The 21,767-nt window shown below is 38.9% G+C and overlaps 1 protein-coding gene across 1 annotated transcript; it reads right to left on the reverse strand.

Annotated features, from left to right (window-relative positions):
- Positions 1-11,417: 11,417 nt before the first annotated feature.
- Positions 11,418-19,768, reverse strand: LOC149847462 (peroxidase 43-like). Its single transcript, XM_089994103.1, has 8 exons — positions 19,763-19,768; positions 19,597-19,676; positions 18,433-18,508; positions 14,096-14,126; positions 13,831-13,970; positions 13,530-13,709; positions 13,236-13,401; positions 11,418-11,839 (listed from the first exon to the last, which is right to left on the reverse strand). Exons 1-8 carry the CDS (start codon positions 19,766-19,768, stop codon positions 11,418-11,420), a joined length of 1,101 nt encoding a protein of 366 aa, XP_089850229.1.
- Positions 19,769-21,767: the final 1,999 nt, after the last annotated feature.

The raw sequence follows: 21,767 nt of genomic DNA on the forward strand, positions 1-21,767 counted from the left end.
CTCACTATTGATTTCTTTACCGAAAGATCATGAATTTAGTTGTTTGATTAGAAAAAAGATTAAAAATGTTGCTTTGTGTTTGAAATACATTAAGAGAAAAGCAGGTGGCTAAACGTAATAATATAAATATTGAGCAGATCTATTGTTAGACCGCTTTAAGTAACTTTTTTTTTATTATTTATAACGCGAAGAAACTGCTCCGGGCACGAAGACCTTGCCTTTAAAAAAAAATAAAAAATACATCAACTGCCATTAGATCTGTGTCACAGGGATACTCCAACTTATCCACGTGACCTGTCCTCTTATGCACTATTCTTAATGAAAAATTACACAATAATAGCGTGTCTATCAGTGTCTTTTTAAGCGTGTCCTTGTGATGGGTGCAAAACAGCTGCTTGAAGTTGGTGCGGTATGTTCAAAGAAGCGTATCTCTTCATTTATTCACAAACCCACATGAGTTGCATTTATGACAAAAAGAGACTTCATATTCTGACATTTATCCAAATACCCCTTACTATGACACAAGTAGAATTATATCAAGCAGGTACTTTTCTGTCAAGATAATGATTTGCAGTAGCTTGTTAGCAGTGAAATTTTACTTTGTCATTCACTATTCCCTTGAATCTAAAGGGAAAACAAAATTCAAAAATTAATCCTGTAACTATCTACTGCACGGCAAACTATGGTGGTTATGTTCTCTAAAAACAACCATAGTGTTATTATTATTGGCATATTATTTTTTTTTTGTGACGAAAATTCCTTACCGGAAAATTCCTTACGGCCGATCGGACGACTGAGGCAACGATGGACTCCACAGCAGGGCGCGTCTAGGCGTAGAATCTTACCTGAAGTGCTCCCCATGAAAACTCTAGCAGTAAACTAAGAGAGAAGAAAAGGATTAAAACTCTTCTAGCCATTAAAGAGAGAGTAATTAAGGACTTACTATGAAAGCAAACTGGTGCAACTCCTTATATATACAAGAGATGCAAATGGTAGCCAAATTTGTATAGTAGCTGCAACTATTGAAAATTGCACAAGGGGTTGGCTTTTGGAGTACTTGTTTGGTGGAATTGGTGACTTTCTATATTGGCCATGACGGAAACGAATGCCTGTAGACAGTATCACACCATCTATTTTTGAAGATAAATGCTAATATGAAACCGGTTGGCTGATCAATATGGTCAACTTACTCTTGGTGTTCATTCCCTAGTGGCAACGTTACCTAGGGGTGTCAACGGCTCGGATCTGGTTCGGACCCAGGTGGGACCAGACCCAGATCTGATCTGAGGTGCTGATATCGGGTGCAGGTTCACGTTCATTCGGACTCACTATAGGAGAAATCATACCCGGGTACTATAAGAAATACATGAACCAGACCCGGACCATACTTGGTAAAGCAATAATTTTTATCTTTTATATTGAAAAATTGTGGATCTTGATCAGAACTCAGGTTAGGCTTGAGTTTGGTATGAAATTTCGCAAAAGAGTCAACCTGACTCTATTTGTTCCTCCATGTTCTCATGTATTTTTGGAGTACGGATTGGTTATATCATCCTCAATGACCGGTGAATTATTGGGCCCAGCTGGATTTGAACCAGCGTAGACATATTGCCAACGAATTTACAGTCCGTCTCCATTAATCTTTCCACTACAAGAAAAATGTTAATTAGTGACGGAAATTTGCGACGGATTTTTTTCGTCGCAAATTAACGACGGATTAGCTGGAGAAAACTTTCTTCATGAATCCGTCGCTAAGTAGCGACAGATTAGCGATGAAAGTTTTCTCTAGCTAATCTGTCGCTAATTAGCGACGGATTAACGACAACAATTGTTTCGTCGCTAATTCTCAATAACAGAAAACCATTTTAGCGAGGGATTTAGCGAGGGAATTTTTCCGTCGCTAATTAGCGACGGATTAGCGATGGAAAAATTCCCTCGCTAAATCTCTCGCTAATTTTCGATTTAAATCGAGCGCGAAATTTTCCCTCTCTCCCTTTCGAAATTTAAATCGACCGCACTCGATTTAAACCGACTTCTTCGGAGGACGTCGACGTCGGAGAGCGCGTTGGAGAGCATGTACATGAGAGTGGAGGACGGCGACGCCGGAGGACGGTCGGCGATAGCTGGAGGACGTCGGCGCCGGTTCACGGAGGACGAAGACGCCGGTTCACGGAGGACGGCGACGCTGGTTAATCACGGAGGATGACAGCAACGCCGGTTCACGGAAGATGACGGCGCCGGTTCATGGAGGACGGCGACGCCGGAGAGCACCGATTCACGGAGGGCGGCGACGCCGGAGGACGGTCGGCGATCGTTGGAGGATGTCGGCACCGGTTCACGGAGGACGACAATGCTGGTTCACGAAGGGCGGCGACGCTGGTTAATCACGGAGGATGACGGCAACGCCGGTTCACGGAAGATGACGGCGCCGGTTCATGGAGGACGGCGACGCCGGAGAGCACCGATTCACGGAGGGCGGCGACGCCGGAGGACGGTCGGCGATCGTTGGAGGATGTCGGCACCGGTTCACGGAGGACGACAATGCTGGTTCACGAAGGGCGGCGACGCTGGTTCACAGAGGATGACGGCGACGCCGGTTCACGAAAGATGATGGCGCTGGTTCATGGAGGACGGCGACGCTGGAGAGCATCGGCTCACGGAGGACGACGGTGACGCCGGTTCACGGAGGACGACGACGCCGGTTCACGGAGGACGATGATGCCTGTCGGGTGCGGTATAAGTCCGGCTTATTGCTGTCGGAATACCGCCCGACAGAAATCATTTTTTTTATTTTTTTTTAAAAATTTAGCGACGGATAATGTCCGTCGTTAATCTGTCGCAAATTAGCGACGGAATTAACGACAAATAAGTTTTTTCGCTAATTAGCGAGCAAAAATTCGCGATAGCCTCTATCCATCGCTAATCCGTCGCTAAACTGTTTAGCGACGGCTTAACGATGGATATAAGCCGTCGCTAATCCATGATTTTCTTGTAGTGTTTGAGCATCGACCTAGGAAGAATACCCTGCTGCCCCCCGGGGAAGTCAAATCCCCGCTGCCTATTGAAAGAGAGATGTTCTGAACCCCTAGACGCTAGGGGCATGCCCACCCGATTGCCATCATACTATACTCATAGTATGAGTGGTTTTTTGGAATTGTCAATGTCAATATAATGCTAGGATACTAACAACCTTTAGTGTTGTCATTTAGTTAGACCCTCTGGATCAGACGAGGGTTTTAATCGGACCTCCTTCTTTTTGGCCAAACTTTGACCCTACAAGGTTTGGTGTAGGTTGGGTCAGGGTCAAACCCTAGCCGTTGGCACCTCCACCTGCACCATGATAGGCAATTATCACATGGAAAACTGCTGCACTGTTGCAGTTTCTGAAAAAATAAAATGATGTTAATTTTGCTTCTGATATCAAAGTTTACTTAGTTTTTGTCACGACGACAGTATAGCAAAAAGGGCCTTTTCCACAGAGAATGGTCATTGCTGCTAAGCTGTTGGCCATGCTGGTACATGCATAAATGTGTAAGATCTAAAACCGTTTATCTTCTTGACAGTCTTAGATTTTTAAAAAACATATTTGCAAATATTTTTTACATAATCTGAACTTGTAAATGTGATCTCTATGCTTTATTTAGTAGAAAACATGTATTAGTTTAAACAATTTTCATGTTTACATGTGTTTTTAACTCAACAAAGAAATCTACAGTTTATATTACACTAAAAACTTAATTAACTAAAAATCAAGAATTTTTGTTAAATTGATTTGATCCAAAACATGAATCTTAATGAAAAAACCATTCATAAAGGCATCCATAGGTTTGGATTGAGCAAAAAACACATAAGTGTGTTTTTTAAAGAGGTCTGAGACGGTGTGGGAGATAAATGGTTTGAAATCTACACATTACTCATTATATATCTTAGTTTGGAATAGTTAGGCTGCCTTTTTTAGTTAGGTCTGGTTAGCCCCCTTTAAAATCATAGTTTTAAGTGTTTTTATGATAGATCCGAACTGCCAAATGTGTTTATCATTGTTTATTCAATAAAAAAATTTATTTTGCTTAAGCAACTTTATGCTTAGAGGTATATTTGAAAGTGGCAAAAAAATGAAGGGTTAATATTGTACTAAAATTTGATGATAAAATATTCGTATTTTTTACATCAAATCAATATAAAACAAACCTTGTTTCTTAATTAATAATCAGTGATAAACACATCTAACGGTTCTGATCTATCATAAAACACTTAACTATAATTTTTGGAGGCCTAACTCTCTCTCTCTCTCTCTCTATATATATATATATATATATTGTCAAGAAGTTGAAAAGGTGATACATTTACTACAAGAAATTTGACCTTTACTTGCACTAAATTAGAGTTTGTAAAAGTCGTTCTAGCGCCAATAAAAGTGTTGCTGGTAAAGCATTTACTAGCGCACTTTTTGTAGCACTAGAAAAGGCTTTTTTTCTCGTTCTAAAATAGCATCAGAAAAATGCTTTTACTAGCCCTACAATGGCGCCAATAAATTTTGTTTTACTGATGCAATAAAAAAGTGCACCAGTAAAAGTAGCTAATAGAAAAAAATTTATACTATAATATAGCAGTATACTAAAAATTATACAAAAAAATTATACTAAAATAATTGATAGCCGGATTTTTATGAGAAGAATTGAAGGAAAATCCAATCTCTCTATAAAAAACCATAATATTTAGCAATTCAGAACATAAAAATAAAAAATCAAGAGCAAAAATAAAAATGAAAGAAAGAAGAAGGGGAAACAGAAGAGAAAGGGAAGAATTGTATAATTGAATCAGGTGTCTCACTCACACACGCACGCACATCGCCTACTCTAATCGATCGATCGAGCAATCCTCACGACAATGAAAACTATGAAACCCTTGGGGAGTTGAGGTGAATGGAAAGAGCGGGAGCAACTGCGGTGGCTCTGCCTATTTGCCGCTCTCTTGGGGAGTCAGCATATGGAGGTAAAACCCTTTCCCAGCAATCGCCTTCTCCTTTGCCTCGGTTGCTGCTGCTGTGGTTGTGATGAGGCTTAGAGAGAGCTGCGTGCGATCGAGGAGGGTGCTCGATGAGAACAACATTGGAGATGCAGTGGGAGAGGAAGCGTCGCAGAAGGTGAAGCCAAAGTCGACGAGCTTGAGGTTGCGGAGGGTCTTCTGGTGTCGCTCGTAGAGCTTGAAGGAGGAGGTCTTCCTGAAGGTTGAGAGGTGGGCCCGCGATGGGGGATTAGGGGAGGATGTCAGTTTGCGGGCAGATGTGGGAGATTTGGGGAGGCCGGTGAGCATTTGTTATAGCTACTGGAGGATGGTGGTGGTGGTGGTGATGGGGAGGGCTTTACGACTTCTATTTCTCCCAAGGAAAAAATGATCAGGGACATTCATAGGGTTTTGAGGAGAAGAGAAAGATTGGATGAAGTAGAAAATGCGAAGCAAAGGGGGAGGAAGGGAGATAGGAGGAAGATGCTTTCTCTCTCACTCATTTTTTTTAAATCCATGTCTTTTTACTGGCGCATTTTATTTGTGCATCATGAAAAAAAACCCTTTTTTTACTGGCGCTAAGAAAATAATGTTAGTGAAAAGGGAGATTTTTAAAATGTCGAATTATCGGAGCACTTTTTATGTGCGGCAGAAAAAACTTTTTTTTCTGGCGCACTTATTTATGGCACTAGAAAAAACTATTTATACTGATGCAATACAATTTGCGCCAGTATAACTCACTTTTTTCACTGGCCAATAAAAAGGCTCTTTTATTGGCGCGTAAGGGAGACGTGCCAGTAAAACATGTTTTTACTGTAGTGATTCTTGATTTAGTTTGCCTTGTGAAGAAAATCATAGTTACCAAGAAACAAAATGGATTCGAGAAGTGATGCACTAAGTAAAAGTAGAGAAGCAAGTTTTAAAAGGTAGTATGAAGGGGAATATAAATCAATTATTGATTAAAAAAATGAAAATCAAACACATAGAAAGCAATATGAAACATAGGTGGAAGCAAATAAGAAGTGACATGAATACTAATATAAAACAATATAAAATCAATGTGCAAGCTTGTAATAAAAAAATTTATAATTGTCTAATATTAAAAACATAGAAAGTGAAGTAGTGAGTGAGAAGTGAAAAGGAAAAAAGAAAATTTAAGGAAGCTAAAGGGAATTGATTTGAAAAATGAAGGAGAACCAGGCCTCCCATTAAGGGAATGATTTTTTTCAAATTTTTAAAGTTGGTTTCCCAAAGCTTTTCCTTTTTTCATCATGGAAGTGAGGAGTTTTGAGAGCTTATGTGGAAACGAGTTTCCCAAAGAAGCTTCTAAAATTAACTAATTTACTGTTTCATATTTATACCAACAAGAACATATTTCATGATAATATCAGGGTTCTTATTTTATTCTTATCTCTAAAAGTTTTTTGGGGAGGGGGGGATTAGTAAGCTGGGGTTAGGCAGACTCCCAACCGTTACCAAGCCAATCTGGTGGCTTATCCTACCAGCATTTAGGTATTGTTCGTGGGACTCATTACACTTTGTCTCAGCTAGGTGAAAAAGAAAGCAAGGGGCCTAGTTAGGTCCGGATCCACATGACAAAATTGGTCATAGGTTTGGGCCTAGTTAGGTCCGGTTATAGCAGCCAGCTTTAGACCTGATCAGATGCTGACAAGGAAGGCTCACCCACAACCATATTCAACCGCTTTTAAACAATGTTGGTAAAAGAATTTTGGAGTTCTAGCTTATTAAGGACGGGTCCAGGATTAATACTTCTGGATCTGTATTTGGTTCTGGTCATCTAGAAACTAGATCCATTAGAGGGCTAATATGAATCAGAATTGGAGTTGGCTCATGCATCCAACCTTTTTGCAACCCTAGAGATCCCTGTGGCTGTCACGTCCATCAAATGTAACAACTGTATCATTTTCCAGAAATGGGTATGGGTATTGATACTGGTACGTGGTATCGGTATGATTGTAAGAGCTTAAAAGTTTCATGTACATTTTTATGTGAAACATGTAGGGAAATTGTTTCCAAAAATATTGATTCGAGTTTCTAATATACATTGATACAGTTACTAAAAGAATTGGTAAGAGTTTCCAAAAATTGATACAAAGTATACATTTTTATAAAGATATCAATAAATAAAAATAGTTAAACATAATATATAAATCAATCATTAATGTATACTAAATTTTCACAAATTATAATATTTAAAACTCTTAACAAAAACAGTGTCTTTATAAAATCAAATTGTTGTTTGTATGCAAGAATACCAATAGAAACACCAAGGGGGCTCTGCATGTGGAGGATGTTGCAAGTTCGAAGCCCAAATAGTATGGTTGTATAACTGGTAGGGGTCTGCCTAACCCCAGCTTTCTCTTCCCAAAAAAGAATATCAATAGAAACAAACTTGATACTCATTTCTAATGTAATAAAAACGTGTTTCTATGTAAAATGTAGTGAGTGTCAACAGGTCAGGTTTACCAGGATCTGACCCAGACCAAACCCTATAGGGTCCAGGTATGGTGATAAATAAGAAGACCCAGGTCTGGAACCAAATGTCCGCATTAATACATGAACCTGGGTATAGTTTGTGAAGTTTTATACCAGACCCGAATCCCGATTAAGACCTGCAAATTTTCAATGTAAAAATGATAAAAAATATTGTTTTACCGGGCATGTCCTGGGTCTGGTTCATGTAGTTCTTATGGAGTCCGGGTATGGTTTCAAATATGGTGGGTCCAATTAGATCTGGGTCTGGACCTGATACCATACCCAGAAATTGGGGCCTGGTCTGGTTCCATCTGGGTCCGAACCAAACCCGATCAGTTGACACCCCTAGTAAAATGGCACGAGTTTCTCAAGTAATTAAAACGTGGTTCTTAAATATTTGATACGTCTCTCAACAGGTGAAAATGGTTCAGGATTTATGACAACTTTGAACCTGATCCAATCCCTGTAAAGATACGTGTAATATGTACGTCCATATCAAGTTTTGGAGGATTCCAAAATATAGTTAAGCAATACATGAAATGGTAAAAGTTCATCATAAGCTCATGAGGGCTGCCCTCATCTCTCTCTCTCTCTCAATGATGGAGTTTTCACTAGGTGTGAAAATGAGCCCGATCCGATTGAACTCGTGTGCTCCAGCATAAACATGGGTTCCGATCCATGATAATGGAAAAAATATCCAACATGTCTTCAGGCTAGACTCATAACTCACAATACTATCTTCTGAGATAACTTTCCAAAAAGATAAAATTTATCCTAAAAATGTGGATCAAACATAATGGTCCCAATATCTACTACAAAAATCCAAATAATAAAAATCCAAACTAAAAATAAATGGATCCTGGGTTGCTAGGCTCCACTCTTGCATCACTAACCATAGTCGACTCTAGGTCAGATCTTTTATTTTTCTATGGAAAAAGCAATTTTTTTTTGCCAAACTTAGTTTCCCCGGTCTGGTATTATGATGCTCAGATCCAACCAGGATTGAATTCAGCATTTTAAGATGTGACTTATATCTAGACCAAGACCCAGACCTAGACCCACTACACCAAGAGTCAGGCCTGGACTTAGATCAGCAATGGTCCTGCCCAGATTCTACCTCTGTTATTACTCTCAAGTGCTTGCGAACTTGCAGCACATTCTCTAATCTTTATATTTCACTATTATAAAACCCTAGGTCCCTATTGCCTACCAAAGACTACACTTAGCTTCAGCAATGGACGTGTACTTGTAAATTTCAAACTTGTGACATCTCATCAACTTGGCGGTATTCATGAGTAGCTCCAATAAGATGAACTGAGACCTTGGCACAAAAAAGCAAAAAAGATAATTAAACATGATTTTAGTATTTTTTTCCCTCATGTCCCTTGTTCTCAATGTTTCAATGTTATGGACACAACCATGTCCTAGGATACAATAATATACTTTGTGTGACCCAATACCACATGCCATCCCCTGTCCTTTCTATTTGCTCAAATTTGAATCCATTTGCTTTGAGAATGACATCTTTGTTTCTCTTCATACCCTGTCTCAAGATTTTATTCTGCAGGTCTCGCAAACACATAGTTCAAAAAGAAATGAATGCTCATCCTTATCCAATGATCCGCAATATGATCTATCTTGCTTGTGGAAAAAGAGGTAAAATGCAGCCTACTATAGGGATGGCAGTAGATCGGGGAAATCGGGCTCCGCCCCACCTTGTTTGGACCAGGGATGGAGGACATGAAACATGAATGAAGGCAGGGATGGAGGTTAAAATCAAAACCCGTGCGGGGATGGACTTACACTTGCCCCTGTCTTGCTTTGCCCTGCCCTGCCCCGCCCCATCCTCGATCCCCATTAGTAAATTGTTAAAATACTCTTTAGGAAAGGTAGTGGACCGAGGGAAAACAGGGCCCCACCCCGCCTCTCCCCATTTGAACCGGTGATGGATGACATGAAACGAGGATGGAGGCAAGGATGTAGGTTAAAATCAAAATTCGTGCGAGGGTGGAAGCAGGGATGGATGGCAGAATTTTGAGATGGGGCGGGGGTGGATCCACTGCCATCCCTACCCTACTAGGGCTCCACTCAACGACGGGAAGGGGCTACTTGTGAATGTGATTAAGTTGATGGGATGCCACTAGTTAGAAACCTATAAGTGGCATTCCTTGCTCTAAGGTCAAAGTTGGGTGTACTCCCTGCTTGGTAGGGGATGTCAAGGGTTTTACCAGAGGCCAGCCAATGTACGGTTGGTGATAAAGGTTATATATATATATATATTACACATTGTCCTCTTACTGTTATTTTTTTTTTTTTTTTGAGCAGGGGAATTACTAGACAAATAATAGATGGGCCAAGGCTAATTGGTGGTGATAATGTTCATTTTGATTATGATGAAGTCTCCCCTAGCAGATAAACCCAGCTTCGACCTTGCACGGTAAAGGAGGCCACCTTGGGTTTCAAATTTCTTTTCCATGTTTATTTAGAGTAATATACTGAAAGTCACTCAACTGATCAATTATTTGCATAAAGGTGACCAAAGTTTTCATTATTACATTTAGCCCCTTATTTCTGCCATTTATGTTTCAAGAACAGGCTAGGATTGGTTCACATTTTCACCTGGATGTGGATTGATCCTAGCCATCCAGATTCTTCAGCTGGAAGACTGGGATCAACATAGGATGGTCCTTGGCCAAAGGATGGATTTTTTTTGGTTGGTTTAGTTGAATGAAAACACAGCAAAGAAAAAGTTATTAATAAGTAATTATGCAGATTTTTTCAAATGTAATATATCAACTGTCATTAGTTAGGGCTAATGATCTATCTCACAGGGATACTCCAACTTAATCACGTGTATTTTTTTTATTATGCATTATTCTTAATGAAAAATGACACAGTAATAACGTGTCTCTCTTGTCTTAATTTTTAAGCATACCCTTGACAAAAATTGAAAAATGGGTGCAAAACAGGTTCAATATGTTTTTTTATTTATTTGAAGAACTGGCAAACTTAATTTTGTTAGGTTCGTCCCCCAAGCTTTTGCAAGGATATATAGTAGGGTACCCGGCCAAAAAGAGGGTGAATCCTATTATAATTCATCGCCGGCCACTTGAGAACAATCATGTGAAATACATGAGAGAGGACATGAGTGAGCATAGAAGAGGCCACAGATGATCGATGATATACTTTATTTCTTTGGCGTCAGTTGTACAGAGAGGTGCTGGTGTTTGATTAGGTTGGTTGCGACTTCTGTTTTCTTCGTCGGTATAGAATGACTTTAAGTTACTGACGTGAAAGACTGAATGTAATCGAAAAATGCAGAGAAACTTTAAACTTGTAGGCGAGGAAGAAATGCTAGCCTCGTTACTTCGGTGACCTAGTACTGGTCAAGTTGTACAGAGAGGTGCTGGTGTTTGATTAGGTTGGTTGCGACTTCTGTTTTCTTCATCGGCATAGAATGACTTTAAGTTACTGACGTGAAAGACTGAATGTAATCGAAAAATGCAGAGAAACTTTAAACTTGTAGGGAAGGTGCCTACTCGCTTGATGATAAAAAAAAGGCCTTTGTATTTGGACGAGGCCCTAATGGAGACCCAATTTTTTTTGGTTCTTTCTTAGTACAACTTGACCAGTAATAGGTCACCGAAGTAACGACGCTAGCATTTCTTTCTCGCCAAACCGGCCCCAAGATGGCAGAAAGGGGTTCAGTATCATACACAAGCTCCTTGAAGTTGGTGCAATGTGTTCAAAGAAGCACCTCTTATCATTTTTATTCCCAAACCCACATGAATTACATTTAATGACAAAAGGGCCTTCATATTCTGCCATTTATCCAAACTACTACCCTTTACAAATGATGCAAGTAGGAAAAGACAAGCAAACTGTACGCACTCCCCCACCAGAAGAAACGCAAGACATCAATTGAATCGGGAACAGACTCTCCTAATTTCACCTTGAGTTCCGGTTTTCACCCCGATCCGACCCATTTTGACCATTGCATTTGCAAAATCTCTTTCAAATGAGGGACCGAGGATCCCACCGAGGAGTCCGAAATACGAGTCCACGACACTTTGAGTGGAGGGGTCCTCATAGAGCTGCGCATCGGATGCGAGAACCGCGAACCCGGTTCTTATATTGTTGAGAATGCTCTTGTCGAACACGGTCTGGCTTCCCTGATCCATTGCTAGCCTTACATTTACGTCGCCGTTCTGTGGGCATGTCGCTTGGAGTTCGGGCAGAAATGATGGATCTATGGAGGGGTCGGACCCTCCATTGGGAGTGAATGCATAGAGGCGTTTGGTCATAAAGAAGCATGCTGTCGTCCCTATAGTATGTGCCCCTGCCAAGTTTGACAAATTTACTAACTGTAAGGGCTCCAATGAAATTTTGAGTATAACAATGAAAAGGACCAATCTGATATTTTTTTCTTCCTAAAAATTGTCCTTAATTTCCTCTATTTCCAAGAAACGGCAAAATAGGTATTTATTTTTACGGGTAAGACTAATCATGATTTTACCATGAATATTGATAGGTTGGCCAATGGACTGGCTCAAGCTGTCCAAAAAAGCCGGCTTGCAGCCTACCTGTTAGGCCCATGGGCCTACTTGGGGTGGCCTGACTGTCAGGTGTGTGTGTGTGTGTGCCGATGGAATGGGCTAAGCCGCCCATGCTGGCTTCTGGGCCACCTGGCCAGTTGTCCAGTCCTAACCATGATGGGCATTTTACACAAGTTGCAGGTAGAGGCAGTAATCTTAAAAATTTTGAGGCACCTTGATTTGTATTTTGGTTTTAAATGAATTAAAGGAGACTACTAGTAATTATAAGTGGTAGTGTTATATAAAAAAGGTTGAGGATTTTGGTTAATTACTGCAAAAAAATCTTTCATGCTATAGAATTCATCATTGTTGAAAAGATTGCTTGCAGTTACTTAGCTGTAAAATTTTACATTGTCATTCACTATTCCTTGAATTTCTAGAATTCATCTTTGTTGTAAAGGATGTAATTTGCAGCTATCTGTCATCTGTGAATTTTTACATTGGCATTCATTATTCCCTTGAATTTATAGCATTCATCTTGGCTGCAGTTAATGTAATTTCTAGTTACTTTTCTGTCAAAAAAATAATTTGCAGTTACTTGTTAGCTGTGAAATTCCACCTTGTCATCCATTGTTCCCTTGAATATAAAAAGAAAGCAAAATTCAACCGTTTATCCTGTAAATACCTACTCCACGGCAAACAATGGTTGTTATTATTATTACTAATTTTTGTGTTATTATCATAATTTAACTGTGGTTTACTAGTTAATGTAGAGTAGGATTGATGCAGGAGCAGAGCAAAATAATAGAGTCTAGGAGGGTCCATTTGGATCCATTTAATATGTTGGATTAATTTTATTTGGATCTTTTGTGTATTTTATTTTTTAATTCAGATATTGGATCATTATGCTTGATCCCTATATTTAGGATAGGTTTCATCTGTTTAGAAAATTATCACGATTGCTAGTTTGCTTTGTTTTTATTAAGAAACCTTAATCTATAAGTAATAGGGAGATTTAGGATTAAAGGCAGTTGAAGTTGAATGTAATATGAAATCAATTATTTCTTTATTTAATTTTCACTTTTCTTTATTTCCTGCATTTTTCTTCAATTTTTCATTTCTCCCTAGATAAATTTTAGTTTCAGTAGAATTTCCTTATAAATCCAGAGTCGAATTTACATCAAGGATGGTATCATTTACCTCCACTTAAAAGAACCAGGTCTGCAGCAGAAAGCCCCTTCGATGCAAACTTTGCTTTGAGCACATTGATAGGATCATCGACTTCTGGTAAGTTGTTCGCATCAGAAATTGCAGAAACACGGCCATCCCTTCTGCCTGTTTCAATTTGATAATTTGGTCCTCCACTCTACAAGAAATGATCAATCCTCCTCAGCTTTTAAATGTATAACAAAAATGTGTCAATAGTGCTAAACTGATCATGTATGAAAAAGGAATGCTTAGTGAGAAATGGCCATATGAGATCATGTTATTTACCAGTGCAACAGAGTCCCTTGCTACCATTGTCACTATGTCAGAGCAGGAAACAACACCAGGGCACACTTGCTCCAGCTGAGTTTTCGCGCTGTCGATTACATCGAATCCTCTTAGACCTGCGTGCCCGGGGCTATTTTTCTCTGCGGTCGGCCCATCAATCAGAACCGAGCCATCACATCCCTAGGGACAAATTAATTAATCGGCGAAGAGTTGTTTAGCAGTCAAATCACACAAAAGTGTAGCTCTAGTAGTCTCAACAATATGGCAATGGAATCAAGAAGTTCGATAAAGCAAGCATTACCTGAACGAAGCAGTCATGGAAGTGGATCCGGAGCAAAGCAGCTGCTATGGTCTGATCGGCAGCAACAGCCGATTGAACGACAGAAGCGACGATGGACTCTGCAACAGGGCATGTCGACGAGTAGAAGCCTACCTGAAGCGCTCCCCATGAAAACTTTAGCAGTAGAATGAGAGAAAAGAGAACTATAGCTCTTCTAGCCATTAAAGGAGTAATTAAGCAAGATGCACAATGAGAGCAAATTGGTGCAACTCCTAATTATATATACAAGAGATGTAAATACCTGTAAAGAATGTTGTCTTAGAAGCCAAATTTGTACTGTAGTTGCAATTATTGCAAATTGCACAAAGGGTTGGCTTTGGACGCACTTGCTTGGTGGCATTTTTCTGGTAATTGATGATTTTTATATTGACTATGAATGGCCACTAAAGGATCGCTTGTAAACCTTATCTCACTATTTTTGAAGATAAATGCTAATATGCAACCTGTTGGCTGATGAATATGGTAAACTTGCCACTCTTGCTGTTAATTCCTTAGTGGCCACATTACCTGAATGATGATAGGCAACTATCACATGGAAAACTGCTGCACTGTTGCAGTTTCTGAAAAAGCAAAAAGATGTTAATTTTGCTTCTGATATGAACGTTTGGTTAGTTTTTGCCACGATGACACTACAGCAAAAAAAAAGGTCATTTTCCAAAGTGAATGGTCATTGCTGCTAAGCTGTTATATATATATATGATCCCCCGCAATCAGCCGCGCAATTTTTTTTTTCACAAAAAAGGCCTATAGCAGTGGTTGCTAAAGGCCTTCCAGGCTTATCACTAGAAAAAAAGCCTTTAGTGGCGGTTGTGACCGCTGCTAAGGGCCTCGCAGGCTTATCTGTAAAAGCCTGTAAGGTCTCTAAAGACCCCGTTTTTTGGACAATGCACCTGTGCCCTTGATCGTGCGCATGCACGTTCGACGTTATGAGTGTACATTGTTATGCTCATATATATATATGAGACTGAGAACAATGGAGATACTTGAGCAATAAGTTAAAAAGGTATACATTCCTGAATTAGTTTGCCTTGTGACAAAAAGTTAGCTAATTTACTGCTTCATACTTAACACGGCTATACCGACCAGAACATATTTCATGATAATACCAGGGCTCTTATTTTATCCTTATCCCTAGGTCATAGGTATTGTACAGGTGTTTACTTACACTTTGTGTCAGCTAGGAGAAAAGGAAAGCTTTATGGATGTCTGTATCTTGCTTTAAATATATTTCATCATGAAAAGCAAGAGGCCTAGTTAAATTTCGGATCCAGATATGACAAAATTGGGCATAGGTAAAGATGCTGTGACAGAGCGGCCAGCTTAGAGCTGATCAGATGCTGACAAGGGACTCAAACCAAAGGAAGGCTCACCCACTACTATATTCAACATTTTTTAAACAACATTGCTAAAAAAAATAAAAATTGAAGTTCTTGTTTATTAAGTACGGGTCCTGGATCAATACTTCTGGATGTGGATTTGGTTCTTGTCATCTAGAGACTAAATCCATTAGAGGGTTAATATGAATCAGAATTTGACCTTTCTGCAGCCCTAGAGTTGGTTTTGCACACAATTGTTTGTATTTATGATCTTGATTTTATAGGGACCAGCTCTTTAAGTGTTCCATTATGACACATCGGAGGTTTTTAAAATGTTCAAAAAATCAAAGGTCCAAAATCTTTATAAATTTTCAAGGCTCCAAATATCATTTTTTTATCGAAAACACATGAGGCATGTGTGGATTCCTTGTAAATAGACCATGCCCAACACATTTATGGGGCCGAAACTGCGAAAAAAAAAACCGAAAGAGCAGAAAAACCCATTTAACATGTATCATTTAGCACCTACCAATTACTCTATAGAGAGAGAGAGATGTTAAGACTCATACATACTTGCAAAACTATTATCAATAGTGTCATATATCCTATTGTTAATATCACATAAGAATGTGATTGTATTACAAACATTTTCTTCAATAGTGGGCATGGACATCCTACCACGCTCATACGTACACTAGGAGTCTAGGAGAGTCTGTAAACCTGGAATGCTTCATAATATTGTTCTTTAGTTAGGGCTAGTAAACTAATTGAGCAGCTCGTGACCCGGTTTATTCAGCTCGTTACTAACTCGTTTGTGATTGATTCGTATGGCGCAAATGTCGAGCCACACACAGCTTGTTTAGCCTAAACGAGTAGTGTTAGAAGATCCGGTGAGCTCTTATGGATAAAAATATGTAGAAAAATGCTAAAATCTAAACGTAAAGATTAAGATAAAGATGCATGATATATATATATATATATATATATATACAGAGGCGGAGCTAGGGGGGCTGCCTCCCGAAACAGTTAATTTTTTTTTAAAAGCCCAGTCGTAGCCCAGCCCTGATTCCATATGAAATAGATTTTATCCATTTTTTTAGCCCAGTCCAGTCCTAGCCCAGCCCTGACTGCAGCAAATAGTTTGATTTGTCCATATGAATTAGATTTTTATTAATAATTGTAGCCATTTTTATTTTATCTCAAAAAAAAAAAAATTCGGGGGCGCTGCCAGAACCCCCCACTAGCACACCACATTTTTTTTTTGCCCCCCCCCCCCCCCCACACATGAATCCTAGCTACGCATATATATATATATATATATATATATATATATATATATATATATATATATATATATATATATATATATATATATATATATATATTTCATTGGAACGACAAAGGTGACAAGCTTTTTTCTTTTTTTTTTCTCTCTTGACAGTGTTCAATGTTCACATTTTTTAACACCACTAAACTGAAAACAGTGGGCCAAACACCTTTTCTAGAAGACAATCAACTTCTGCAGAATTGCAGATATGATCCAAGGGAACTTCTGAATTCTGACATAAATCTTTTGTAATCAACTTCCCTTCGCTGGCCATTCCTCTACCCCCACTGCTCTTTGGATTACTCCCTTGCTTCCCCGGTTGACTCTAATCTTCATCATTCTCCTGTCCCACTGCCTCACCCTCCTTTCTGCCTCGCCGTTGCCATTGGTTTTGTCTATGGCCCTACGATTAGGAAAGGAGAACTCTAGGCCAAGCTGGATCTTATATCCTCAGAGTGGGTGCCCCTTTTTCTTGCAGTATATTATAATGTAGAGGAGAAAAAGGAAGAAGGTAGAGGAGAAAGGGGAAGAGGAACCGTGACAGAGAGAGAGAAACCGTTAGAGAGAGAGAGAGAGAGAGAAAAGAGGTAGAGGAGAGAGAAGGGGGGGGGGGGCATGAGCTTAAGGTGGAAAAGATGCCCCCTCTTTCTCAAGAATATTATTTATAGCCCATCATTAAGGTTAATCATATTTTTAAGAAAAATTTTAAAAAAAAAAGAGTCCATAAGGTTTTCTAAAATTTTAAAAGACTCTATTTTCAAAAATTATTTTCTAAAGACTTATTTAATTTTGCTAAAAGACTCAAAGAATACTCAATTTGTTCAATTTTATAATTTTAATTGAAATCAATGGAACTACTAACAAACAAGCATTTTTAATCATTTTTCACACGTAATCATACATGTAAACTTATAAAAATTATGCATAAAATTATGCATGATCAAATTTTTTCATGCTTATCGTTTGTTAGTCCTCCAGCAAACATGTCCTAACAAGACACAAATGAACTAAAGAAAGCAAAAAACCTAACTCACTTTCATAAGAATCACGGTGGAATTTAGTATATGCAACAAGCCCTTTAAACCTATGAGTTACCCTAGTAGACGAGTAAGGTCTCGTGAGAGTTTGCAGTTATGCTACCCACAAACATCTCTATCCTGTATACATAAAGATTTCAACTTCACGAAGTATTAGGCAGTTAAGGAGTTTGTTTTCACAAATATTTCATGCCATTACACTTTCAAAACATATTTAGAGTCTTTTACATGCCACCACAAAATAAATTTTATTTTTTTTACTTTTCTAAATATCATAATCATTTATGCTTTATTCTCAGAAAGTCAAATATACACATGTCATTGTTTATTTATCCTCACTTATATGTTTTTTGCACAGGTTTCTCGAGAATTATTCCTAAGCAGTGAACTTTATCTGTATACTCTTGATTTTTTTTTTTCAAGATTTTCATTTTTTTCACACTTTTTTTTCCTTTTTATTGAGCACTATATCAGATTTTCAGTTTTCGCGACCCATGTAACGAGCTTTGGGTTAGTGACTTTCAGGCTAGACGACTTTAAAGCACCAGATACAAAGTATCTCGCAGACTTAATTGCTCGGGTGACTAAACCTTCAATTTTCAGAGTTTACGTATAGCTTTCTTCTTTTCATGTGCAATGTCAACATCTCTTAAGCTCTCTATAAAGTTCATGTAACGGGCTTTCGAACTGGTGACTCCCAAACCAGATAACTTTAGGGCACTAGGTGTAAACACCCCTCAGACTCTACTCACTTGAAGCAAATAAGCAACATATATCAACTTAAACTAAGAAGTGATTTCCTTCGTTATCCTTTTTGACATGGGAATCAAACACTTCAACTTGTGTCTGAGCCCAGCTACTACAAAATACAAATACATCAAACCACTAAATGTATGCTCTTTTTCACTTTTGAGTTCTTCTTTTCAATGTTGTTTATTTGTTTAGTTTTAAAAAATAAACTGTGCATATTCATACGTGTAATTCAAAATAAAACTCTCACATACATCTATCATCATTTTTTTAAAATCCACATAAGCGACCATGGTTTTCTAGATTAGTGTAAGATTTTTTTTTCCGTGGGGCTTAAAAATTCTATAAAATGTTAGATTGTGTAAAACATTCATATAAGATTAAACTTATTCCTTAAAAACCTATTTTTTATGAGTTTTCATCAGTGCAAATACATGAATAGAAAAAAAAAATTGGGTGTACAAACTACATCCTCCCCCATGCTTGAATGACATTGTCATCAGTGGCACTCCCTCATGCTTACATGAAACTAGATGAATGCACACTATGAAACAAAAGATATCAAGGGAAGGAGTAGAAGTCTCATGATCCAGGTCATGAAATCTATCATGTTACCTGTAACTCATAAACCATATCTAAAAAGAATGAAATGTATACATGATCTATCATACATGCTTAGAAATCAAGACAAAAAAAATATACAAAAGACTATGGAAAACGAAATCAACCTAAATACTAAAGGTACAACATACATACACTGTGCATTGTCTCACACATTAACGAGGTCAATGACCTTGATGTCTGGACTAGTAACAACCTCAAGAATGTAGGGCTTCAACCATTGCCTATTGACTTTGAACGTGTTGCCCGTTCGTGGGTCTAAAATATCAATAGCACCATGTGGAAAAACTGTCTGGACTATGAACGGGTCATCCCATCTAGACTTCAACTTTCCTAAAAATAGTTGGAGTCACGAATTAAAAAGCCAAACCTTTTGACTGGGCTCAAACTGCTTCCTCAAAATATGTTGATCATAAAAATGTTTAGTTCGAGCCTTATAGATTTTGGCACTCTCGTACGCATCGTTTTACAACTCCTCAAGCTCACTCATTTGTAACCTGCGCTCCACGCCAGCTTGGCCATATCAAAATTGAACTTCTTAATCGCCCATTCCCTATGCTCCAACTCAACAAGGAGATGACATGGCTTCCCAAAAACCAATCGGTAAGGGGACATGCCAATCAAAGTCTTGAAAGCAGTCCTGCACGCTCATAATGCATTGTCTAGGTGCTGAGACCAATCCTTTTGATCTGGCCAGACTATCTTTTCAAGAATCAGCTTGATCTCCCTGTTGGAGACCTCAACCTGGCCACTCGTCTGTGGATGGTATGGCATAACAATTCAATAATGTGCTGAGTACTTCCTGAGTAAGAAAGCAACATGCACATTCTTGAAATGCTTACCTCCATCACTAATCATAGCCCTCAGGACACTAAACCTACTAAAGATGTTGTGCTTGATAAATCAAAGCACCTCTTTGTGATCATTGGTTCGTGTGGCCACGGTCTCGACCCATTTAGACACATAATCAACCGCCACTAAAATATAAACATAACCGAATGAAGGTGGGAAGGGACCCATAAAATCAATGCCCTAAACATCAAAAATCTCTACGACAAGAACGGGGGAGAAGGGGCATCATATCACGTTGGGAAATATTTCCTTTCTTTTGACAACATAAGCATCTCCTACAAAAATCATGAACATCTTTATGCAGTGTTGGCCACCAAAATCCAAACTGGAGGACCTCCGCAACGGTTTTCCAACTAAAAAAGTTGCATCCACAAGCCAAGAAATGTCAGAACTCAAGAATGGATGTGAACTCCTCATCGGGGACACACCTTTGAATCATCTGGTCGGGACATAATTGAAACAACTCTGGATCCTCTCAAAAATAATGTTTTACCTGCACCATAAAATGATCTCTCTCATTCTTGTTTCAATGTGTAGGAAACTTTTCAGTCATCAAATAGTTGATGATGTCCGCAAACCAAGACAAACATTTGACATGTAAAAGCTACTCATCCGAAAAAGAATCATCAATTTGTCCATGATCAGTGGATGCCTCCACCGTTAGTCTGTATAGATGGTTTGTTACACGATTCTCATATCCACTCTTATCTCGAAACTCGAGATCAAATTCTTGTAGCAAAATAATCCAACGAATGAGTCACGGCTTGGCATCCTTTTTATTTATCAAATGCCGCAAAGCGACATGATCTAAGTAAACGATAACCTTGGAGCCTAACAAGTACAAACAAAACTTCTCTAAAGCAAATACTATAACTAGCAATTCTTTCTCAGTGGTCGTATAATTCATCTAAGCATCGAAGAAGGTCCTACTAGCGTAATAGATGACATGAGACTTTCGTTCAATCTTCTGGCTAAGAATGACTCTGACTACATAATCAGAAGCATCACACATGATTTTGAAATGTACTGACCAATCGAGAGATTGAAGAATAGAAGTTGTGGTCAGGGCCTCCTTCAGAGATAAAAATGCCTTCAGACAGGCATCATCGAACAGAAACGGTTGGTCCTTCACGAGCAAATTACATAATGGTATGGAAAATCTACTAAAATCCTTAATGAACCGCCTATAGAAACCTGCATGCACTAAAAATAAGCGCACCTACCGTACTGAGGTCGGTGGAGATAATCAAACTATGAACTCCACTTTGGCCTTATCGGCCTCAATCCCTTTTTCAGACACAATATGTTTAAGAATAATCCACTGTCGAACCATGAAATGACTCTTCTTCCAGCTGAGCACAAGATTTGTCTCCCTGCATCATTTTAGTACTCTTGCTAACTTTTGAAGACAATCATCAAACGAAGAGCCATACACCCAAAAGTTGTCCGTGAATATCTCAAGGACGTCATCAATCATGTGGGAGAAAATCGCCATCATGTACCGTTGAAATGTTCTCGGAGAATTGCAGAGCCCAAACAACATTCTACTAAACTCAAATGTGTCATATGGGCAAGTGAACTTTGTCTTCTCCTGATCCTTAGGGTGAACGACCACCTGATTATATCCTGAATAACTATCCAAGAAACAAAAATAATGCTGACCTGCGAGTCTCTCTAAGATCACACATTGTTCCTGTTGAAAAGGATGCCCTTGACTGCAGACTCAGGACGAGGAATTATTGTTCCTGATGTCGGTATATGGAAAATTGTTGTAAACTGAAAAGTGAAAATGTATCATATTGTTATCTCACACGAGCAGAGTTTGTACACAACCTATGAAGCTCGGCTAGATTCAAACTGAGCGTTTTGAGTTGAGCTTGGCTCGAGTCCGGCTCATGTGCACCCCTAACTGTAGTGAAACCTTGTCTTCGATCCAGATCCAAAATATAAATGGCTTAACTTGATCAACTTGAACCCAGACCTCTGACTATCTGA

The sequence above is a fragment of the Nuphar pumila genome, chromosome 2 (assembly GCF_984573655.1).
Source record: "Nuphar pumila chromosome 2, dmNupPumi1.hap1.1, whole genome shotgun sequence".
In the NCBI taxonomy this organism is placed as follows: Eukaryota; Viridiplantae; Streptophyta; class Magnoliopsida; order Nymphaeales; family Nymphaeaceae; genus Nuphar; species Nuphar pumila.